Genomic DNA, 24,340 nt, shown 5'->3' on the forward strand with positions numbered 1-24,340 from the left:
TCATTCTTTCAGGGACAAACAGCAGAGCATATCTGACTGCCCGTGGGTGCCCTGCCAGCCCAGCTCGCTGGGGTGCTGCTGGCTGGCACTGGGCTGAGGACAGGAGTGTGGGAACCCTGCATAGCCCAGGAACCCACCAACCTGCTGCTCGCTGCTGGCTTTTAATGGCAGAGCCTGGCACTGATCAGGTGAACTGTCATGGGAGCAGAGCAGTGTCCAACACAGCCCCTTCTCTAAAATCTCTCCGTGGCCCTGAACAGTGTCCGTCGTGATGGGAATCCCCAGCGTGAAGCGGGAGGTGCATTCCTACCTCACCGACACCCTCAACTCCCTCATCTCAGAGCTCACTCAGCAGGAGAAGGAGGACTCTGTCATCGTTGTCCTCATTGCTGAGGTAAGACAGAGCTTTGCCAGTTTGCCCCCTTTCCCTGGCCCCCATCCCACTGTCTGCCAGACTCGGTGCCAAACAGGATGCTGCCCACCCAGACACCAGCTCTGCCACTTGCTGGGTAGATAAGCTTGGCCTTGGGCTGCCATCCACTGGGATTGGCAGGTGTGTCTTGCCCAAAATGAAATGCTGGTTGGACCAGAGAGGATCAGGATGTGAGCAGGCAAAGATGTCCCGTTAGCAGCTACAGGTGTGGCACAGCTCACCTAAACCATGATGCTTCCTGCAGGGTGCTTGAATGGATATCCACAAAGTGAGCTGGAGCAGTCCCATGACCAGGAGAGCTCTCAGACCTGCTCCTGCAGCAGCTCTGTGTCTCCACATACCTGTAACACAACACCAACACAGCACTAAACCCCTGTTGAAACCCAAGAGTTGGTAATTTGGGCTTGAGTCCGATATGCCTCTTTGTATTGGTGCCTGGAGTCAGTTGCTGAATCCAAGGGCTAAAAAGCCTTGATACATTAATCTGCAAGAACTGCTTTTATCTATGGGTTTAGATGGTTATTTTTCTCCATGGCTTTCCTCTCAGGATTATTTTCTTGAGCCTGAAGTGCATTTGTCTTAATTTCCAGAAATCCGGTGAGAAAGATAAACCTCAGTAGCCTGTTACGGGGAGCAGAACAAAGATGAATGCCCGGGTTTGCTGCCTGTTCACCCATAATTTGACATTTTGAGTAGCATTTGGCCTTCAGGGCTCTGGCTGGTATTTTGTCCAGAGAGAAGGTGTGCATAGATGGGTGCAGCCCAAGGGGCCCAGGACAGAGTTTGGTCCTGGCTGTCATTTGTCTCCCTTGGAGCCAGGACAAGTTTGGTGACTGTTTTTGCAGTGGGTAAGCTGAAGCGTGAGAGGTTTTAAGCAACTTTACCCAGACCAGCTCCTGTTTTGGACTGCAGCAATACTACTTTAGTTGACTTAAAAATAAGGCCATTCTGTGATGGCAGCTTCTGATTTTCCTATGATGAGGAAAATGAACAACAGATATAGTTGTTGCAGATTCCTTTGGCCAAGTTTGGTCTTGGAGCTGCACAACATCCTTCTGTGCAAGTGTCTGCCACTGCTGTGCCTGCTCTGCCTCTTCCCAAAGTATTTCTTCATGTACCTGCACTTGTTGGAGCTCCTTGGGCATGAGATAAAGAGTAAGTAGTGGAGAGGGGGAACCTGAAGCAAATGCTGAGTAATTTGGACACTCAGCACAAGTGCAGAAATTGAGTGTCCTTTCTGGGATAGGGACTTCTCATTCCCAAGTGTCACTGCTGGCCTCTGCAGGTGTCACCCACAGTGTCTGGGCTGCCTGGGGGAGCAGGGGCTTCCTCAGCTGCCTGAGGGGAGCCCTGGGGTGAGATGGCTGGCTCAGTTGTCACCAACCCACTGCTTCAGACACTTGGAGTGGAGCTGCATGGTTCTTGCCAAGACCAGGAGCATCTTTCCTGCTTTTGTTTTTCCCATTGCTGTTTTCTTGGCACGCTGAGATAAGAATTCAGTCCAGCGCTGGGACTCCAAGCCCTGTTTAGGAAAGGGACCTTTTCCTCTCGAGAAAACCCTCCCTTGTCTCTGTGCCAGCACAGAAGTGCTGTGCTCAGCCTGTGACACACATCCCGGTGTCTCATTCTCACCTCGCCCGATGCCAATGCAGCAGCAGCTGGTCCCGGCTTCTGTGGTGCTGCCTCGGCAGATCCGCCCAGGACATGCAGCCTCATGGTCCCTATGGCTGCCCAAACCAGTGCCACCACCAGGAAACAGGAACAGATTTTGCTCGTGGGTCCCTGCCCTTGGCTCTGGGGCTTTGTTTCCCTGTCACTGTGCAGATGGTTTCTGTCCAGTGCCTGTCCCTGTACCTCGCCCGCAGACAGCAGTGAGAGGTGCTGGCCACCTTTGTCTCCCAAATGTTATGGGATGCCACACTGATTGTGGGAACAAACTGGGGCTGTAGGATGAAAAGTGTCAAAATTAACCTGAAATGAAAAACTTATAAATAGACTCCTGTTTTTCACCAAAGGGTACAGAGTATTCTCTGCCAAGAAAATTCTCTTGGATGCAAGCCAGCGTGCCTAGGGAAAAAATAAATAGCCCAGAGGTTAAAACTTGTGCAAACACTTGGTGCTGGCTGGGGCAGAAGTGCCAAGAGAGCACGTGGGAAAGATGTGCAGGATCTTGTGTCCTTTGGGATGGATTTTGGTGTGTGATGCCTCTGGTTAACACTGACCACAGAGAAGGGCTCCTGGGAGCCTGTCAGCATGTGAGAGCAGTAAAGCTGGATAAAAGGAGACATGAAGATGAATAAAGATGATATAGATGTGCTGACAGTACCCTGGGGTGTGTTGAAGAAGATTTCTGAGCCATGGGGGACACAGGCTGAGGCTGAAGGGTCTAACAGTGCTTTTCTTTTGTTTTCAGACAGATCCACAGTACACAGCCGGAGTGGCAGAAAATATCAAAAACTTGTAAGCACTTCCAAATGGCTTCAGTGTACAGCCTGTGCCTGCAGCAAGGCCAGGGAACGGCTTCATTAAGGAGAAGCACACTTTTCTGCTTCCCTTTTGTATTTTGTTGTTGTTGCTTGGAGTTGTTTCCTCTTTTTAGACTTTGTGCTGTCTTTGCTAATGCTTCTTCCACGTTCTGCTTGTTCTGAAGTGCATCCCGTATGTAGCTTCCAGGAGGCTGCTTTGTGCTTGTAGTATTTAACACACACGGTCATTTCGTTCTGTTTTGCTCCTTCTGCCCTGGGACATTGTGAGGAGATGGATTGTTTAGATTTACAGCTATCCTGGCAGTTGTTTCAGTGTCTGCTGCAGCCCTGTACTTGCTCTGTGCAGGTTGGGCAGTGTAGTAAGCATACATGAATGCTCCTGCCTTATTTTGCTTTAAAATCCATGATCCATCTTCCCTCTCCAGCCTGTTTGTTTTCCCCTTGTTCCAGGCTCTAGTTACACTTGTCTCCGGTGCTGGCTGTTATTTATGTCCTGCAGCCTCAGTAGCTTTTGCAGCTTCGGCGGTGGCTGTTTGAGCAGGAGCTGGTGATGGATTATTAACAATTATTAACCACGAGCCGCTCCAGGCGCTAACGGCACCAGAGCTCCGAGGCAGAGAAAAGGTGGTGAAGGAGGGGCGGTGACTCCCGTCCAGCTCCTGCGGTTGCTCCTTGCCAAAGAATCGCAGTCACCGCACCGAGGAGAAGAGAAAGGGCAGCGAGCACATCCTGCCAGCGCCCCTTGTCCCCGAGCCAATGGTGGCAGAGGGGCTGGGACCAGCGTGGGGAGGGTTGTGCTCCTGGGCACTTGCAAAAGAGCTGAAACTGGGCCCTCCATCTTGCAGTGCGGGAGCTGGCAGGACTCCCCTCCTTGTGCCCGCAGGCAGGAGGACGCACTCACCGCGGATAATGGACTGATTGTTCGATGGGTTCTGATGAAATTACCAGGCACTGCTGCAGAGAGTGCCTCTGCGTAGAAGTCCCGAAACTTTAATTGGCTTAATGATTTGATTTCTCATCATCCCCCTCTCCAGTGCCTCCTGCCCCTCCCTGAGTCACTGAAATTATTTTTCTTCCTAATAGAATGGAGATGGTGTGGGGCCAGGGCAGGCTGGGCTTCTCTAGCAGGAGGGAGGAAGCTGTTGCTGCTTTACTGCAATGTTTTGTCAGCTCGGTGAGAAGCTGCTGTTTCACTGCTGCCTGGAGAAGGGAAGATTTGAAAATGTTAGCTGAAAGACCTGCTTGTCCCAAGGAAGGACTAAGGAAGGGGAAAAGTGAGAAGTTTCTGGCAGTGTCACTGCTTTGTCTCCCTTTGCCCCATCTCCCGTCCTCCAGGCTCTGCATAAACAGAGGAAATCAGCCTTGCACCAAATGTTCTCGAAAAGGCAGTGTAAAAATAACTGGTTTTCCTGCTTATCTCTCACAGTTAGAGCAGTCCCAGGGTATTGCTTGCAAGGCTGATGTAGGTGCCTGCTTCTCAGATGGGTGACATTATTTTCTGTTGGGGTTCGACTCTTTAAAGGTTTCTTAGCCATATTATAAGAAAAGTAGATGCTGATTTTATCAGCATAAGAGAGCTAGGTAGACTTCCTGCTGGCTCTCTGAACTACAGCACAGCAGTGTTTTAAGGAACTTAGCAGAAATGTATAGCACAACCTTGGCAAAATTAATTTTAATTACTGATGCATTTGGAAAATCTCTAAACGCCTGTAGTGCCAAGTCCTTTCTTTGCTGAACCACTTTGGAGGTCATTTAATCCTGTAAGGAGTACGTGGTGCTCAGGGCTGGTCTTTAAAGCTGACCTGTGTATGTGTGCAGGAGGTAGGAGGATGCTGGTGGGGAGCATATGCACATGGGGCTATTAGAGACTGTGGGAGAGAGAAGATAACGTAAAAAGTCCATGTTAAGCCCTGCTGATGTCTTTTTATGAAAGTGCACTAGACACCAGGGAAGTTATACCTTAGAGGCTGTTTTTCGTTTGGTTCTGTGGCTCAGTGTTTACCCAGTGATTTGATCTACAAAATGTTGTGTCAAACATGGAGGTATTTGTTTACTGCTGCTTTTCTCCCTCAGATTCCCGAAGGAAATACACTCAGGTCTCCTGGAGGTAATTTCCCCATCTCCACATTTCTATCCTGATTTCTCCCACCTGCGGGAATCCTTTGGAGACCCCAAGGAAAGAGTCAGGTAAGAATGAGTGAGCTTATAAACAATCAAGCCCTGAATTAAGGAACTGTAGCAAGTTCCTCTCTGACTCCAGCAGGGAAAGCTCTTCTGCAGGGCCAGGCAAGGACTTTAAGTTTGAATTATCCAAGATCTGGAAGGACACAATTTGGTGACAGGGGATGAACTGGCACCAATTTTTCCAGGCTTGGCAAAAGCCTTGTGGTGTTTCCATCACAAAGTGAGGAGCTGATTTTAACCCAAATTATCTTAATTTCACAAGTCCTTGAGATTTCCAGTAACTGTTAGCTGACCAGGGACCAAAGGGAGAGGCCATATGCCATCCCCTCTGCCTCCCAGGGCTGTGCCTCCCATCTCCAGCCCAACCTGGGCAGGCTCCCTGGAGCAGCCACTATCCCAGCAGAGACTGATGCTCCCATTGTCTTTGTCTCTTGCAGATGGAGGACAAAGCAGAACCTGGACTACTGCTTTTTAATGATGTATGCCCAGTCCAAAGGCATTTATTATGTGCAGGTGGGTTTGGTACTGGTGCTGGAGGGAAGATGGATGTATCTGTGAGTTCACTGTATTGGCTCTTACCAGTTTAGAGAGAGCAAAGAATATATCCAATTCTGTGATGCAGCAGCGTGGGAGAAGGTTTTAACCACATAGGTTCAAAAACTGGGTTTTTAAAATACTTTTAGACTTGGAAACCTCCCATTTAGGAAAGGCAGAAGTTCTTGTTTCTCTTACCTGTTAGATTGAGTGAAAAAAAAGTGCTTGGAGCACCTTCCAGAATAAACTGGGTCTGTGCCAAAGCTCCGGTCTATAGCGTGATTGCTCTGCATAGAGAGAGGTTGCTGGGACCTGGGTGGGACATTGGCACTGTGCCCTTTTGTCTTGCAGCTGGAGGATGACATTGTGGCCAAACCAAACTATCTCAGCACAATGAAGAACTTTGCCTTGCAGCAGCCCTCTGAAGAGTGGATGATCCTGGAGTTCTCTCAGCTGGGGTTCATTGGTAATGTTCTCCCCCACTCAGTTCTATCAGGCACAAGGCACAAGAGCCTGCTTGCTCTTGCCAGCACTACATTCTTGGCCCCAGAAATCGTCCCCACAAGATGGTAAAATATCAGGACTTGATCCCCTCCTATTTTTGCAGCGACCCTTGTGTTAGCACAGGGGAGAAAGATCCTCACAGCTGGTACTGCTGATGCTCACTTTAAGTAAAAATAAACCTGGTGAGTGGCTCAGCCGACAGCCAAACAGCTTAGATACGGCCAGTAGCTTTTAGGCTGGATGGGATCTGGATTTGCCTAAGAGTGTGCAAAAGGAAGTTTGCATCAGCCCAGAATTATTTTGGGAACAGCAGTACATGGTTGCAGTAGCAGCTTGATCTGTTATTTTGGATACTCGTTTGATTGGCTTAAAACTTGTAGTTCTCAGGGCAGGAAATGGTCTGTCCTGCAGCTGGCTGCATTTTTCATCCTTGTTTCTCTTTACTGAATGGGAGAGTTTTAGACCTTTTGATACTGTTATGACCTGTGAGACTCTAATGCTTTCTAATTCTGCAACAAATATTAAATCCGGAACTGTATTAGCAATTTTAGCAGTGCTGGTACATAAACAGGAGCCACGTGTTGTTTCCTTTACAAGGATAGACACAGCTAACCTTCACAGCCCAGTCTCCCAATTTTTTCTTTCCCAGCTCTGATTCTAGACCATTTTGTACCATAGCTCCTCTTTCTCTCTCTTTGTGCTCTAGGAAAAATGTTCAAGTCTCTGGATCTGAGTTTGATTGTGGAGTTCATCCTGATGTTCTATAAGGACAAACCCATTGACTGGCTGCTGGATCACATCCTCTGGGTGAAAGTCTGCAACCCCGAGAAAGATGCAGTACGTAAACAACCTCTGTTGGAGGGAAATGTTCTGTTGTGTGTGGGCAAATGTACACTTGGCTGTGCCTCCTGAGGTTCTTTTCTGTGAGCTCTTGTGCTAAATGACTTTGCACCGAGCTGTGCCATCCCTGTGGAGCATGCTGCAGGGTGTCCTTGTGGATTGTGTAAGTGGAGACCTGGGAGTTCAGGCTTTTGTAGTCTGCAGCTGCCAGGAAAGGCATTATTTCTGCATCTAAGCACTAATAGGGTATTCCACCTGCAGCCCTCGAGGACAGGAGTCATTCCCAGTTCTTCTATGTTGTTTTGCATTCTGGTGTGCTCCTCTCCCTGAAGCCGTTTCCCACTCGCTGACTGCAACCCCAGAGTAACCCTTTGACACTGGATCCATGGGCTGTACCTGCCTGGAGCACACATGGACACTGCCCAGAGAGCTCACCCCTGACAGCCCAGAGCAAACCCTCCTTGCACAGTCTGCCAGAATGAAGCCAGATCACACAAAGCTCAGGGTTTCTAGGAAGGTGCAGAGAGGTGAAATGGGCTCTGCTTTTGTGCTGCCATTCCTTTTGCAGAGCCATAAGCCCCTGTGCCCTGTGGAGGTTGTGTTTGAACTCCAGCAGCAAGGGGCTAAAGCGAGTGGGAAGGGCAGAGGCGGAGTGTCTGTGGCAGCAGATGTAAGATGAGCTCAGCACCAGATACTCTCCTGTCTTCTCTCTGAACATACTGTATTTACAAATGCTTGCTTGCCCTCCTCCCCGGTGGAGAACAAGCAGCAGAGTCGCTGTGCAGAGCTCAGAGCCGGTGGCTTGGAACAGACTTCATGGTGACAGCCATGTTGTGGTGATAAATGCCAGAGCAAGTGGTCACTCTGGGAATTAGTATTGTATTTATGTGCTGGGAGGATGGACCATCCTCAGAGCTCTGCAGAATTGGGGCAAGGATGTGGTTTAATTTGGCCTGATCCCTGGCACAGGACATGGCATTGGTTCCAGTACCCCTTGTGCAGCAGGACCAGTCTCAGATGATGTCCACTGAATCCTCCTGGCAGTTCAGACCATATGCTCAGCTGTGACAGAGCAGTCCCCAGGACTGTCTGGCAACCCCACAGTCTGCACAGCTGTGGGTAAAGCCGGATGGGTGGGATGCTGGGATGGAGCTGGGAATGATGCTGCTGTCTGTGCCCCCAACTTCAAAATCCTCAGCTTGAGCACTGATTAAATGCAGATCCTGCTGCGCTGGATCCTCTTCTCCTTAACTCATCTGTGCTCATCTTTTCCTACCTGATGGAACCAAGGTTTTCTCAGGGGAAATTGCAAACCTCTTAAACATGTTGCCTTTTTAAAAATTAACCTACTTTCCATGTGGATTTCTGGCTCCTTTCCCCCACTGTTTGCATGATTAACTCTGCACAGCGCCCTTTCAAACATGACTTTCTCTTGTAAATCCCACTGTGCAAAATCAAATTGGTAGCAGGGAGGATTTGTCTTTTTGATTGAAAGTTTGTTTGACCTGAGCTTTTGGTAAGTGCTTTGCCTGCTCTGGGTATATTCTGCTCTTTCTTTTTTAACTAATTTTAGATTTACCTGGGGTAGATCTGTGTGAAAGGATGACCTTCTTACCACCAACTGAGCTGTTCCCCCTCCTGGCTTGTCTGTGACAAGGCTGCTTTCAGGAAACATTTCTTTAGCAGTGCAGGAAAAGGGGAAAAAGATAAATCAGGAGCTGTAGCTGCCTCCATTCCCCTTCATCCTCCTCTCCCTATCCAGGGTGAGATAGCCATGATGGAGTTGCATCCACAGTTGCTGGCATTGAGTAGGTCTGTCCCATTAGCATGACTAGTTTTAATTTTCTAATGTAACGTGAGCTGGATTAGGGGATTATCTCTTTTGCAGCTCGCAGGGGTCATGCCTGGAATTTCCCAGCTTCTGGCCTGTGGTGGGGGCCTGGTGTGGCACCCTGTCTGTTCCAGGCACCCACCGCGGGATTTCTGCCGAGTGAGAGGCTGCAAGAGCAGATGGCATTAGGGGTGTGCATGCATTTTTCTTAGAAAAAGCCAAAGTTGGATAACAAATAACCTCTTTCATACAGCTTTTAACCTGTATTTTTGTCCTGCTCCCCCAAACTGAGAGAAATGAGCTATTTTAAAATGCGAGTTCTCATCTCCCCACGCTCTCAGTGATTTTCCCCTTTGTCCTCTATTCCCTCTCCATCGTCTCTCTCCCTCCACTCCACGGTAAATCACTGCCAGGATCACAGTTGCATCTCCAAGTTTATTTATGTGGTGGATAGGCGTGAAACAGCCCAGCAGCTCTGACGATGGCACGTGCTGTACATCTGCTCACAACTCCTGCCAGCAAACTGGCAACTGCCCTTCCAGAGAGAGCCCACACTTGGTACCTGTTCACCTGGCTCTGAGTCATCCCAGGACTGTTGTACCTTCAGACATCAGGGATTCCAAGCTCTGAGTTGTAGGAAAAAGGCTTTCCCAATAAGCCAAGGGGCAAAGGAAATTCAGTTCTCTGGCTGTTCCTCCCTGACAGCACAGAGGGGATTTGCTCAGCATTCTTAGCTGTGCTGGGCAAGGAGAAATTTGGCATTTAAACCTGGACCCTGCCCAGCAGAGCCTGGGGGTTGAGAGTCACAGGTTTCTCCAAAGTGTGGTGAAAAGCCCTCTTGCCAGATTAGAGCCTAAATACCACAGAAGGGCATAGAGATGGAGGACTTGTCTGTCACTCCTTGTGCCCTTGTCCATCGCTCTTGTGGGCCACAGTGGCCTGCAGAGGTTGGAGCCTGGGGCACTGTGGGGCTGTCTCATTTCAGAAACACTGCGACAGGCAGAAGGCAAACCTGAGGATCCGCTTCAAGCCCTCACTCTTCCAGCACGTGGGAACCCACTCCTCCTTGGCTGGGAAGATACAGAAGCTGAAGGTGGGTACCAACTCTCTGTCCAAGCTGCAGGTGGCCTGGCCTGCAAACACCCAGGAACTGGCTGCTTTTGGGTGGGGACATCAGTGACAGCAGCTGGTGGCAGCTGGATTTCTGTGAAGTGGTTGTATTTTATTCTGAATTACAGTGAGCTCAGGTAGCTCCCGCTTCTCAGAATGGCAGTGACATGCACCTACAGTCACTGCAAGATTATAAGCCTTAGTACCAGTCCTGGGCGCCCATCCTGAGTGCCAGGCCATGGTCCAGGCAAGTGACTTTGAAGAATCTACTGAAAAACCTTGAAGCAATGACTCCTGAGTTGGTCTGATCACCTTCCTACTCCACTTCATGTTCCTGGGGTTTGGTGATAGGCAAATTAAAACTCACTGTATAAGAGCTGGAACCGTTGAGGTGTGTTTAAACATGAATGAAATGCAGCTTCCCACAACTACAAGTGCAGAATCCATGGACAGACATCCCTGGGCTGTGCTGTCTGTGGGATCCCTGGGGAAATGGATGGTATAATCCAGTTTGTATCACAGTGCAGTGCTGTCAGGCCTTGTAATCCAGTTATTTTATGCTATTGTCAGCCTCCCAGCTGCTTTCTCCTCAAGTGTAAAGACTGTTTCCAGAGCTCCTGGGGCATGGACCAGCGTTCAGGGACATTTGGACACTGAAAGGCTCCTTGGTGTGGATCAGAGCACAGAGCAGGGGTGTTTTTCTGAGCTGCCACTCCTGAAGCAGTGTCCTGGAATCCAGTCACACATTCCCCTGCCTTGTGCCTTGCCAAAATTACTTCCATCTCTCATCCTTCTGTGCCCTGCAAATCACAAAATTTTAATTTGCAGTGCCTTGTAGCTGGGGCCCTGGTTCCTCACAAGCCAGAGCAGCTCATGACCCTTCTCTGCCCTTTTACTTTGTGCCCTCCAAGGACAAGGACTTTGGAAAACACGCACTGCGGAAAGAGCACGTCAACCCTCCTGCTGAGGTGAGCACCAGCCTGAAAACCTACCAGCACTTCACCCTGGAGAAGGCTTACCTGCGGGAGGATTTCTTCTGGGCCTTCACTCCCACTGCCGGGGACTTCATCCGATTCAGATTCTTCAAACCACTCCGTATTGAAAGGCCAGTGCTCAAGGGGTCAGCGGGGGTGTGGGGGCAGCCCAGACCATGTGGAGACACTTGACTTTCACTCTTCTGGCAATTTAAATCAAATTTCTTGCCTGTCTCCTGCTTGGCTGCCCAGGAGGAGGGAACAGTGCTCTTCCAGGGGAAGGATAATTGGACCCTTTCTCAGTGGGGCCACCTTTGCCAGAGCCCTTTGTGAGCAGTCCATGGTTTAGCTGATCTGGCACAGAAAGTCTCCTGCCAGATCATGCTGTGGGCTCTTTGGGAAGGTGCCTGTTAGGTTGAGCTGTTTGATGATTCAGGTGGGGTGAAAGCCATCATATGCCCCCTCACTCAGTGTGCCTTTCTGTGGGTTTGGTCTCTGTCACAGGTTCTTCTTCCGCAGTGGGAACATCGAGCACCCAGAAGACAAACTCTTCAACACAACTGTGGAGGTTCTGCCGTTTGACGTAAGTGTTTGATTGAGATTTGAGGTGAGGGTGGAGTGGGAAGCAAAAAGAGGTTTGAGACGAGGGAACTGCTTAAAGTCATCAAGAAAATCATTACAAGATTTGAGTGCCTCTTACAGGTGCTGGCAGGGAGCCAGAGGGTCATGCCTGGTGTGATGCCACCTCAGGAACAGGGTGCTTTCCTGAGCATGGCTGTGTGAGCCATCCCTGCCTGGGGATGCTCCAGTGGGTGGGATGGCTGCAGAGGAGGGGATGAAGCCAGAATGGCACAGTGGAAACAGCAGCGTAAGGACTGCAACTGTCCTCCTGTTTTGGGCATGTGTCTCTGGGTGCCAGGTATGGGATGAGATGCCAGGGTTTGCTGGCAAGGACAGCTCTCTGGGGTTGCTGCTTTTCCATGGGGCTTTTGGGTGACTCTTCCCTCTGGTCTTGCAAAAAATGCCTCTCCTTCTGCAGAATCTACAGTCAGATAAGGAAGCCTTGCAGGAGGGAAGAGGCACAGTCGTCAAATACCGCAGGACAGCGGATGGCTACGTCCAGATAGGTACAGGGGGTGTGGGGTGGGGAAGTGCCTGCTGGCTTTGATAACACAGCCATGTCCTCACCTGCATGTCAGTCAAGAACCTTAGAGCTGTTTGCTTGGCAGAGAGTAATTTCTGCTTGCCAGGAGCCAGGTTGGAACAGGATTTATCATTGTCTCCTCTCCTCCACTGCCCTCTCTCTCAGACCAGGTTGTCCTCAGATCATTTTCAGTCCTGCATTTCTGCCAGTCCTGCTCAGAGCTGGGACCAAATGATGCTGATAATTTGTTTGCTTACCCTGGGATTAAAAGCTCTACCATGGACAGTTTTGCCATCTCTGTACTCACACCACTTGCAGATCAGACTTTGTCTCTTGCCACCTGAGCTTGTTTTAGTGCTTGCCCTGCCCTTGGACAAGAACAAGCAATTGCAGCCTCCAGAGAGCTTCCAGTGTGTGATACAGCCCTGGTGTCCCTGATAAGATTTCTTTTTCTTTAAGTAGACAAATAAAAGAAAAATTTCCTGACACATGCAGTGTTTTGCCATTTTCTCATTCTTCTGCATGCTGGCTGGTTTCTCCCAGTTGCATTTTCAAAAAAAGAATCATCAAACACAAAAAGCATGTCAGGCCACTCCCCTTTTGCACAGCAGTGATATGTCATCAGATACTCCCGATACATTTTGTTTTGTTTACCTGATTTGTGTTCTCCAAAGTGTGGCATTTTGCACTGTATTGCCATCCACACTGGTTTTTAGCCTGTTTGGTGTTGGGGAGCTGCAGGCAGGGGCTGCTGGGGCTGTTCTGGAGCCCTGGGGGAGAGGGGAAGTGGAGGGGCAGTGCCAGATTATCATCCCTGTGTCAGCCACGTGCTCTCTCCGCCAGGCTCATTCTCCAAGGGCGTTGCAGAGGGTGAGGTGGACCCGTCTTTCGGGCCGCTGGAGGCCATCAGGCTGTCCATCCAGACCGACTCCCCGGTGTGGATCATCCTGAGCGAGGTAAACCGAGCTCTCCCAGCACCTCCCACCCCTGCCCTGCTCATCGCTCTGATCCCATCCCGCTCTTCTTTCAGATTTTTATCAAAAAAGCAGAGTGAAACAGGCATGAGGCAGAAGGGACACCCTCCTGGATCCCTGGTCTTGCTCCCTCCCTCCCGCTCCCTGCTCCCCGCGGCGCCTTGCCCGGACCAGGACAGCGCAGGGCCGGCTGCCAGGGGCGGCACTCATCCGCAGACCGCGGCCAAGCTGCTGCTGCTGCTGCGCCATCCCCAGCAGGGCTGCGGGGCCAGGACGGGCATCGACTTCTCCTGAAGAGAAGCAGAACCCAACCCCCTGTGCAGAGGGGCGGCTTTGCTCCGCTCCCTCGGCCCCTCGGGCTGCTGCTGCTGCTCGGGACACACGGACATGGGACAGTTTGGGGTCGGGATGAACTTTAGCCAGCGTGGGGACAAAAAGCACCTTCAGCTCCAGACAGGCTCAGATCTTTGGCTTTGTTTGGGGACAGAGCAGGTCACACCCAGTCCTGTCAGCTGACCGCACCGGCACGCTGGGATGGAGGCGGCAGGGCCCGAGGTCTGCCTTGCCCTCTCCCAGGCCGCAGTCCTGGCCACAGCTGAGGATTAAGTGAGGGCAAAGACTGACCCTCCTTCAGCAGAGGAGGAACGAATCCAAAGGGGTTGGAGCTATGATTATGGCAGGGAAAACAAAAAAATAAAATATGCCACACTGTGCCTGCCAGCATTGAACACAGCCCCTTAACTCACAGTGAATTCTCCAGTGTCTTCATGCCTTGAGATTGAGTGCAGAAACTGTCTTTTAAATAACTAATTCAGTTATTGATTGATGTGGGTTTTTTGGGGACAGAAAAAAAAAAAAGCAGAGGTAGCCCAGTTCAAAAATAGCAGGGATTAGTGTAAATCCCAATGTCCTTTCAGCTATACACTGGAATGCATTATACTACTTTACTGTTCTGTATTTTTTATTATTGGATACATTTGATTTTTCGAGTACATCTCTCTATATAAATATATAAAACAATGTGCACTGTAATAAAAGCTAAATTTAAACCTTTGGTGCAGTAGTGAGAGTCACTTGCAGCAGGGCTGCTTTAGGCACCTGTGAACCCCAAGTTCACAGTGGAGGGTGGAATCTAGGGCGGGCAAAGTCTTTTTGCAGAGTTAGTGGTGAGTGAAACTGGGGTAAAGTAAAGGTCATTTAATCAATACCAAACAGACTTTAATACTTGGGCTAGGGTCAGGCTTTTCTCCCAATTTTTGGATGTGGTTTTAGGCAAGCTTACCCATCATTTTCAGGTAATCACAGCAGCTTTTCTTATGAAACCCAGTCCGCAACTCATGTTCTCACACCAGTCTCTGAGCACCTTTGACAATCACAGGTAATTTCTAGTGAGAAAAAGAATTTATTTTTTTTATATCCATCGTGTGATTCTTCAACACAGATCATTACAGCAGTAAGGAGGAGAGACGACAGCATGTGGGTCAGTCTGTGCTCCATGAGGCAGAGCCAGAGTCATTTTAGAGCAGACAGTGCTACAAAGCCCAGCAGTGAAGCTTCTCAGCAGGGGCAGGGGCTGGAAAGCATTTGCTTTCTAGAAGGGAAATTATCTCTGAAGAGCAGAGGAGTGCCAGCATACATGTCCCTTCAGCAGGGAATGCAGCCAGGGAAATATTCTCTCTCTGATGGTGCCACATGACTGGCTCCCCTGTCCCAGGGGCAAACAGTGGGTTTTGGGGGAGCTGTGGCCCCCCTCACCAGGCACCATGGAGCTGGAGAGGCCACACCAGTGCTGCCATCCCTGTGGAGGAGCTGGGCCTCAGGAAGTGTGCCAGGAGCCCAGCCAGTGCCAGCCCCAGCAGCGCCCAGAGCAGCCAGGCACTGGCATACAGTGGTCCCAACCTGGGTGGGAGAAAACACCATCAGGCACTGCCAGCCCAGCTAGGGCACTGGGCACTCTGGCAGGGCTGTGAGTCCCCCCTGCCCCCTTTGGGACAGTCAGGGAAGAGGCGACACAGCCTCGAGCACATGGGGGCAGGAGGGGAGCAGGAGGAGGTGGTGAAAATCTGCCTGCAGTCCCACCCATAGGGAGGAAGCCTGTTCCAGGGGCAGGTCCTGCTGCCAGGCTCCCTGGGCTGGTTTGGGGCCCATGGTCCTGTCAGGTCCTTACCGTCCCTGTGCAGCCCCAGCGTAGCCCTGGAAGTACCTGAGGCGGGTGTAGAGGTACAGCAGCCCACACACTGCAGTCACACCTGGGGGGACAGGGGAGCTGAGTTCTGCTGGGCTCAGGATCCCTGACACTGCATTCCAGCACAGTGCCCCCAGCAGATGGGGCATGACCAGAAAACCAAACACAGAGTGATATGGCTTTAAACCATTGGGAGAGTTTAAATGAGTTTTCTGCCTTCCCTTTTTGTGAAGATTGAACTTCTCTGCCCCACAGATTTGCCCTGGGACTTGGGTTGGCAATGTTCCCTTACGTGGTTTCTCCTCACAGATAAGTGGTTGCAGCAACCAAATCCCCTGAGCTCACTTGTTAGGGATAGACAGTGGAGGAGTAAATGTTTGGGTTATGGTTTCTTGTTCTGACATAGCTCTACCTCAGCTGCTGCCATCCTGGCACCCTGGGACAGCCTGACCTCGTCCAGGAGAAGCAGCACGAGGGGACAGCCATGCTCCAGCAAAGGAGCAAGAGCTGCCAGTGCTTCCTCCTCCAGGCAGGAGTGGGCTCAGCTGCTCCCAGCTGGAGCTGAGGCACTTCTCGGTCAATCCAGCTAAAGGGGAAATTTGCTTTCCTTGAAAAATAGCCTCACAAGCACAGAGAGAATGCCTGAGTCACAATGGGATTTAAATTGGGGCTGGGGTTTTTTGGTTTGTTCACATGGTTTGGGTTGGAGTTCCCCCCACATCCCTCTTACCTTGATGGAAGAAGATTCCAGCAACCCAGAGGAGGGAAATGAAGATTGGGAAGTACTCTGAGCAGTTTGCCCTGGTGAGAACCAGAGATGAGAGTTAAAACTGCCTCCGTGTACATCAGAGCCCGGCTAACCAAGGCTGGAGAAGGGAATTGGAAACTCACGTTGGAGCAAACTAAAAGAGCTGATGAGAACCATCACTGTGCTATGGGAAGGGAGCTTTTTCTGTGATCAAGAACACCCAATATCTGTATTGTAGAGGGAAAAAAGCAGCCAAACAACACACAGCATTCACCTCTCCTGCATTCACATGGCTGAGATGGAGATTTGTCTCTGCTGGACCCTCGACAGACTCCATCCCACACACAGAACCATCCCAGAGAGCTGCTGCACCCCCAGCTGCTGGGGGAGAGCCTTGTCAGTATTTAAGGAGCTTTCTCTTCCCCTTGGGGGAACACAGCCCAAATTTGGGAGTCACACAAGTCACACACCAAAAAGGAGCCTTCTCTCAGATAAAATTCAGCAGGAGATGATCAGATTTACCACCAGGTTTTCCTCCTTTTTCCTTTAGTGACAAAAATACAGATTTTCTGCAAGAGTAGGAGCTGTGCTATTAAAGACACTGGTTTTGCTTCTCCCACATTTTACCATTCCTTAGGCAATTTAATCTTAATGTTGGCCAAAAATATACAAACTTTTGGAGAATGGAGCCAGACTGGGAGCTGGAAAAAGTCTGAAGAACGTTATTCTGAAAATGCAGTTTGAGCCTCAGTGAGGGGAGGCTGCCAGGTTTCAAGTGAGTAATGCATCAATACCAGTTTTTCCCATATATTTTTTTTCAATATATCAAATTATTCATTTGTATACTCTTCCACAGGGAAAAGAGAAGAATACCCACAGAAAAACAACATCTCAAGGCCAAGCTCCCCAAGGTCACCTTCCCTGCCACAGCCCATGGCATGACTTGGTTAACACACATTTCATAGTTAAGTATTTAATTAAAAGCCACATCAGCAGCTCCCCAGCTTGCAGAAGCTGATGTCTCCAGGCAGGCTAGCCTTCCATGGTCCCACAGAAGGACTGGAGCTGGTGTTTTTGTCACTCCACAAATGTTTCCTGTGTGCTGGCAAGGGAACGCAGCTGCTTTGTTCAGGATTTAGTGCTGGGCTGGAATTACCCTTCACACCAGCTCCAGCCAATTCCTTTCAATTGCTCACAAAACAGAATGACTGAGATGAAAGATGGAATCTGGTGCTTGCTGGAAGCTGGAGGGATCTGTGAACGTTTCCAGTTTAGCTCCAGCATTGCTCTCTCCATAGGAACAGAGCAAAAAGAAACAGCCCTCAGCAGGGGCCCACGAGTGCTGATTCTCACAGTACAATGGCTTCTGAAAGGGAAAAAATTAAAATGCCCTTGTAGCTGGTTCTGCCAGCAAGGCCTTTTGCTTCAATTCAACAGCAAAACATTACAAGAAAATATCAGGTTATTAATAAAGCTTTGGCTGCTCTCACCATTTGGAGCCAATGGTAATATTAAATTTAATGATTCTAATTGTGAATGCTCTGCACCTCCTCCATATGGCCACTAATTTGTAATTTGGCTGCCTCACAATGCCAGAAGGAGAATTATCATGGATGGACAGAAACACCCCAGCCAAAGTGCTCCAAATCAAAATGCAGACCTTTGCACACAAAGCATTGAAAAAAAAAAAATAGTAACAGTAGCAGTAAGTGGAAAGGTGATTGAGGGAGACCAGTCTCTCCCAAAAGTGACAGTTGACTCAAGTCTTATCTAGACAAAGTCACCACAAAAAGTCAAAATCTTACTGAGCTCTGAAGGTCCGCTCAAATTCAGGGTGACCTGTTGTTTGGGGAGGGGAAACCTTGTACTTCCGACGGGCGTGGATCACCTGCATTGCAAAATAGGCTGAAAACAGAACACAGGAATGGTAACAGACCAGCAGTGTTTGCTTAGCCAAGTGTTATCTGGCTTGGAATCTAGCAAGTGGTTAGAATGAAAGAGCTGATATGATCTAGGTCCACAGTCCTGGGCTGCCACACGTGACCTGTAATAAATGTGCCATTTATTTCACTCTCATGCTTTAAATTCAGGTTTGATTATCCCAGCTGAGTGCCAGTGCTGGGTGACACTTTGCATCATCTCACACCCAGCAGAGCCCTCAGTGCTGCTCCCTGTCAGATAAAACGTTAAAACACAATAAAACCTTACCAAGTCCACACTGAGTCACAGAATTACCTCTTAATCTTGCACTTTGTGTTTAGAGTACTTGTGCACCCTCAGCCAGTTTGATGGGAATGATGTGCAACACTTTCTGCTATTCCCAGTGGGTGCAAAGTATGGCCCATGTCACAGAGCAGCATCCAAACTGTCAAGCACTGGGACAGTCAATTAGAGATGCTCTTAATCATGGCAATAAAAGGAAATGGGGAAGAGGGTGATTATTTCTTGCCCTTCACTCCTGCAGGACAGACCCAAGGCTGTCAAGGAGCTCAGGTGCTGCCCATGCCTGCAATCAGCCTGTGCCATATTTGAGCCAAGGCACTGACTCAGTGTCTGCTACATCAGTCCTTTGTACATTTGTAAAGGACACGGAAAGTCACTTCAAAACAATGAAAACTTGCTAACACGAAGATTTAAAATTTTTCACTATTTATTGAAAGCTCCTACTCCCACAGGCAATTGCTGATGCTCTGTTTTATTTGGGGGCACTACTACACTGCTACCTTTATTGAAAACTCCTATTTTCATACAGGAGAAAACTAAATTATAAAAACAATTACTTTGTGGCTGTGGTGGTGTCACTGAGACACTTGAGTGAGCAAAGTCCTCACATAGCAACACATCCAGAGCATTCCAGAGAGACAAGGAGCCAAGGTGCAAGGCCTGCTTTGGGGACTGTCCTATTGTTAGAAAGATGAAAGCAGAACAGCAGGATAGAGAAGGGGAAGTAGGGACAGATGTTCCAAGATTAAAGACAAGACGTGCCTGCAGAAAAGCATTAGAACATATGTAGAAGGGAATTAGAAATGTAAATAATCTGATGCAATGTGACTTGTGTATCACAAGGTTTTACTAACAGAAACACAGCCATTCCTTTCAGAACACATACAAGAACAATTAAGCATGTTCTAGTAGCTTCCACAGAGACCCAGCCCTAAACGAGAGGTGTTGGCAGAGCAAAGCCGGGGGGGAACATTCTTGTTTTCCCCTCTTTGATTCCTTTGTAGCAGGTTGATCATGGGTGAGGGATTCATCCTTCTGCAGAGGTGAAGCAGGACAGGATAGTGTTCCCTCTGTGAATCCAGAGATGTAACACATAACTGGAATTCAGCAGCTGCTGGAGAGCTCTGGGAATGACATGAAACCATGACCCATCCTGTTATCTCTCCTCCTCCCTGATGCTCTCAGGATTTCATCCCAGTCTCCTCTCCACAAATGGGCTGAGCTGAAGTTTCAGCATCATGAACAGATCTGGCTTGTGGCATTAGCCCAACTGCACTGGTCAATGCTCTTCATCCTGCTTTGTGCCATCTGCACCTTTCCTAAGGTAGGATTCTTGTGACTGATGGGTGAGGTAAGAGTTATTTCACATCAAACCTCTCCATCAGCTCTACACTTAGCATCTTGCTTCTACACAGGGCCTAATATTCAGAGAAGTCCTACACAGATCCTTGACACTTAGGGGTGGGTGACATACAAAACAGCCACCCAAGAGGAGCAGGAGCCTTTTGGAGAGCAGTTGGCTGTTCCCCAAACCTGGCGTAAGGGTGAAGAACTGAGGATGAAGAACCAGTCCACAAAAGCACTTCCCAGAATGTGTTGGAAAAACCCACACTGCACAAACCTTCTCAGCACAGAGTCTTAGAGAACAAGAGCTCAATCTACTTGCAGAACCTTTCAAAGCATTGTTTTCTGTGATTCATGTCTCGAGGTTAATCACCTGTGTGGATTCCCATGTGGCTTAGGGGCTCAGCTCTCCCTGAACTTTGCTCCTCAGTGGAAATATTCTTCATTCTCTATTTGATTATGTCCACAAACTTGTCAAATCATATCACAGTTGCTATCTGCCACATTTGAGTGAACCTGGCAAACAAGCCCTCTGGGGCCTGACCATGACATTGCATAAGTTTTCTTTCCTTTGAAGCTGTAAAATAAGGGAGTGGGGGAAAAAAACTGGAGTAGAATAATTTTGCTCTGTGGTACAATGTTCACCACAAGGCTGGGGCACACATCTACAGAGTGCTAAACTCAGGGTTTCACTAAACTGAGAATGACTAAATTAAAAAGGGGAAAGTTACTTGAAAGAACACAGAAACTGCAGGCTCCCAGAAAATTTAAAAGGAAACATAAAAATCAACCAACACTGTACCAAGGTCAGCCATTAAATTACATCTCCTGCACCAGGATGTGATGGAGGAGTGTCTGTAGGGATAGCCCATGTCTGTGCTTCAGTGCTCCCCTGCTCAGAGTGAATCCCAGACCTCTAACTCACCTACAGAATGTCCTTTCAAAACATGCAGAGAAAGCCACTGCACAGCTCTGAACCCCAGTGACACGGGCACGCAGATTTCATAGGACTAGATGGAAAGGAAACACACAGTATTTTGCAATTGCTCCTTGGCTTCCCACACAGAGATCATAAAACCAGGATACTTCATGTGATAGAACAGATAGGAGAGTCCCAATGCCAGCTATTTATCTGCTGCCTTCACACCTGGCTTGTATGCCATCAAAGTAAAATGCTTAATGCTGCAACCTTTAAAAAGTACTTGAAAGTCTCATTAAACAAAAATATTTGACACAAAACTGCTATCTAGGGATTTGCTTCTGAGGGTTTCCTAAAGAAAAAGGGCTCAGCAGCATTTCTGTAACTCAATTTCAAGTTTTCTTCATGTCTTGTCTTTGCACACTAAACACTCGCTCCATCCCCACTTAGTTTAATAACAAAAAAATTCATAGTACAAAATTTCTTCTGTTTGTAGTTGTTTCTGTAAATTGAGTGGAAATTACTGAAAATTCAGAAGTCATGAGCTCTATTTTTAAAGTGGCATATTTTGGTTTAAATAATGCTTATATTAAGAGATTTATCATCTGACAGCTAAAAGTACATGCTGCTCAGGGATTCACATCCATTTGTAAGCAGAGGTGTGATAGCTGTATGGTGAATTAATACAGTAATAATAAACCCCACAAACCTTTCCTTATAGAATGGTGAAGATTTTAATAAGATGGAGGCTCTGTCCCCGTCCCAGGCAGGGGAGTGACTGTCCTGAAGCTCAAGGGGGAGATCCTTTGCCAAAACGACCCACAAATAAACAGAGCTTGTCAACAATGCTGCTCCTTCTAAATGGTCTAAACACAATGCATCTATTTAAATTAGAAGTCAGAGTTCCTTTGAAGAGCTCTGTGTCAATTTCTGACCAGAATTTGCATTAGTTTCCAAATTACTGTGCTCTCAGTCCATCTTGTCATCTGCTCTGTGCCATGTGAACGTGGATATTGGTCACAAGAAACACCCATGTGCATGAGGCTCTTTCCTATATCCACACCAGGTCTGTCTGTACACTAACCTCCTCACCAGCACATTTACTAACCTGCTTTATTTTAGCTACCTCCAGCCACTGCAAGTTACAAATTACCTGCTAAAATTCAATCACAAACTAGTTTACTTTAATAACACCACGTTGAAATTACTTTAAGTCTAAAAGTTTTACTTGTTGGCTTTGAGGACCATTTTAGTCCCTGTTAAATAATGACCACCCTCAGGCATGACACTTCTGCCATTAACAGCCAAAAATTTGTATCATTTTACCATGTTGGAAAACAGTGACTTGCACTCCACAGATGCTCCAAGGAAAACACAGGAACCACATCCTACAAAGTTAACATAATTAGCTGAATACTGGCATTGTACAAAGGACATTTACCTTGCTCCAGGACCCCCAGAACTGTGACTGTGGCCAGCAGGTCTATTTGATCTCTCATGCTGCTGACTGTGGAGCAAACCCCAGCCCGATGTGCTGGGTACAGCTGTCCCAACACTCTCTCCCACCACCACGCACTTCCAGAGAGCTGCCTTTGAGCACAGGCATTTCCTCCACCACACCTTAACTCACCTTAACTCTCTCCACACCACGTGATTTTCCAAAGCAGCCACCCACCAGAAAATGTCTGTTCCATTTAGCCAAGTGCCTTTTGCTGAACAATAGAGCAGGGAAGAATTTCACATGAGCAAACTGTGAAATTCTTCTAATGACATTTACAGACTTTATGCCATTATTGAATTATATGTTGCTGGCAATGGAAAATGATGGAATTCTTTCCAGCCCTTTTGTTGCTTGTTTTAATGAGCTCTGAAGCATCTCAATTATGTGCAAGGTTGTAAAAATTATTAACAAGCCCTTACAAATTAATGACTTGACCTTCTGCTCTTATTGCACGTAGTGGAGTTGACCACATGAAAGATTTGATACACTCCAGCTGGAATAACTTAATTCTGTTACCAGATTCTGTGATTTAACAGAACATTCAGATACTTTATCCTACTAATTACTACTCTTCAGTTTACCTAAGAGGAGCACAGTTCTTTTCTAGCACTCACTCACCCTTAACAGTTTTCTGAAGATTTTAAGCAATACAAACCTTTCCCTGGCTAACATACAAAATATAAGTTCTCAGTTCTGAAAGGAGCAGAGGATGTCGAAACATAGACCCTGAGAAATGTTACGCTGACATCAGAGTCATAATTGTAAAATGTAAAATTTGAAAACCAGCAATGTTTTAGCCCTAAATAACTTTTCTCCCCACTCCACAAAGGTAAAATCGGCATCAGTTCAAAAAGTTACCTTATGCTCTTGAGCAGCTCTATATGGATGACTACTCTGACTTTAAAATTTTTTAAATCAAAGAGGAGGAAGGTTTTCCCTTAATGTTTGTGGTTGAGCCATTGCATTTCTCTCTGTTGAGTCACACACACAAACCCTCACTACAGAATTTGTGCATGTACCAGACCTGCAGTTTCTCCCAAGAGCAACACAGCAATTTTTTTCTAGTTTAGCTCTTCATTGCTTCAAAACCCCATTGTGACAGCACACCAAGTTGAAAATTCAGTTAATCAATCAAATATCCAATGTTACACTTTTTATGTATAACCACACATGTAGAATAGCAAAACCACTCCCCTTCTCTAAAAAACACTCATATGATGTGACTTCAGACTCTCCAAGGTACAGCAGACTCAAACTAAATAGAACTAAAACCTAAAAGTTAACCTTAACTGAACTTATTGGTGACCAAAGATTTCATCTGTGGTGTCCAATGTAGAAGTCAGAGGGGAAATGCCACCAGGGTATCCTTACAACATATTTCAACAAACAATGCAGGCTTGAGAAAACTTTCATTACAGATTTCCATTACTCTCAGGAAAAACACTGGCATCAAGAAAATAAAAATCAGTTTCTGAGCAAAGGTTTGTGACAAGCTGCCATGGACTCCTTAAAATCTTTTGAAAACCACAGATGCCATTTCAGTGGGGGATGGCTTGGGAAATTTCTGTTTCACTGAACAATAACCAAAATGCATTTTTAATGAGACAATAAAGCAAAAATTAATGTAACTTCATGGTTCCCCATGGGCTGAAAGCAGCTGATTCTGGTACTGCTACTGATTGTTACATTTGGTTCTTCATAAACTTCTGAAGTCACAGGTCTCCTCCTCTTCCAAACAGAACACAAAACTTGTAGAGTAGGAATACATGAAAAATATACTCCAGTAAGTCAGGACGCTGAGAGGAAACCTGGAGGCTGAGCTGGGGCTGCAAACCCAACTACACAATGACACCAACTGCAAAGCTTGCAGAATGACCCATCAATGTCTGAAGCTGGGCAGTGCCTATGAGACTTTAGCAGCCTTAAGCCAAGACCTCTACACACACTGCTGCCAGTACTTTGTTCCTTGTTCAGAAACATCAGCTCCTGCTTGCAGCACGTGTCCCCATCTCAGCCGGATTCTGTGTGTGCCATGTGCCTGCATCAGACAAGTCTTGAGGAAATCAGTTTGAACCTCTAAAGGCTGTTATTCTGAGGGAATTGGCATATTTTGGAACTCTACAGTTTTGCATGCGAGGTCGTTATTAACATCGTTTTCACTATTAACAACCACCTCTGCAGCTGAATTTCCCAGCTTAAGGCCTACAATGCATTCCAGGAAAAAAAAAAAAACCCACCAAAGCCCAGAAGCAGTGGGAGTAGCATAAAGCCTGATTTTCAAAGTTACATTTTCTAAGGCCCCTTTATCCAGTTCTGGCCTGTTTAAATGGACTTTCTGAAACCATAAGAATTGTAAGACACAGCAGCAGAATTTTAGCCTTAGTAATAAATAGGCTGAGCAAAAAC

General features: G+C 47.7%; 2 protein-coding genes across 4 annotated transcripts in view; one reads left to right on the forward strand and one right to left on the reverse strand.

The window, feature by feature from the left end:
* MGAT4B (alpha-1,3-mannosyl-glycoprotein 4-beta-N-acetylglucosaminyltransferase B) overlaps positions 1 to 14,068 on the forward strand; it is a 50,793-nt gene extending 36,725 nt beyond the window's left edge. For all 3 annotated transcript variants that reach the window (XM_059860085.1, XM_059860083.1, XM_059860084.1), the window contains 12 exons: positions 261 to 394; positions 2,847 to 2,893; positions 4,993 to 5,106; positions 5,541 to 5,616; positions 5,989 to 6,103; positions 6,848 to 6,978; positions 9,798 to 9,905; positions 10,834 to 11,027; positions 11,401 to 11,479; positions 11,936 to 12,023; positions 12,884 to 12,996; positions 13,071 to 14,068. In XM_059860085.1, the coding sequence (XP_059716068.1) occupies positions 261 to 394; positions 2,847 to 2,893; positions 4,993 to 5,106; positions 5,541 to 5,616; positions 5,989 to 6,103; positions 6,848 to 6,978; positions 9,798 to 9,905; positions 10,834 to 11,027; positions 11,401 to 11,479; positions 11,936 to 12,023; positions 12,884 to 12,996; positions 13,071 to 13,094 (1,223 nt within the window). In that variant the 3' untranslated portion in view covers positions 13,095 to 14,068. The remainder of the gene's footprint in view (positions 1 to 260; positions 395 to 2,846; positions 2,894 to 4,992; positions 5,107 to 5,540; positions 5,617 to 5,988; positions 6,104 to 6,847; positions 6,979 to 9,797; positions 9,906 to 10,833; positions 11,028 to 11,400; positions 11,480 to 11,935; positions 12,024 to 12,883; positions 12,997 to 13,070) is intronic.
* Positions 14,069 to 14,396: 328 nt separating this feature from the next.
* LOC132334471 (leukotriene C4 synthase-like) lies at positions 14,397 to 24,314 on the reverse strand. Its single transcript, XM_059860554.1, has 5 exons — positions 21,875 to 24,314; positions 17,753 to 17,852; positions 15,930 to 16,000; positions 15,182 to 15,263; positions 14,397 to 14,913 (listed from the first exon to the last, which is right to left on the reverse strand). The coding sequence occupies exons 1-5, from the start codon at positions 21,930 to 21,932 to the stop codon at positions 14,766 to 14,768; spliced, it is 459 nt and encodes a 152-aa protein (XP_059716537.1). The 5' UTR covers positions 21,933 to 24,314; the 3' UTR covers positions 14,397 to 14,765.
* Positions 24,315 to 24,340: the final 26 nt, after the last annotated feature.

This window comes from Haemorhous mexicanus, chromosome 15, assembly GCF_027477595.1.
Source record: "Haemorhous mexicanus isolate bHaeMex1 chromosome 15, bHaeMex1.pri, whole genome shotgun sequence".
NCBI classification, from domain to species: Eukaryota; Metazoa; Chordata; class Aves; order Passeriformes; family Fringillidae; genus Haemorhous; species Haemorhous mexicanus.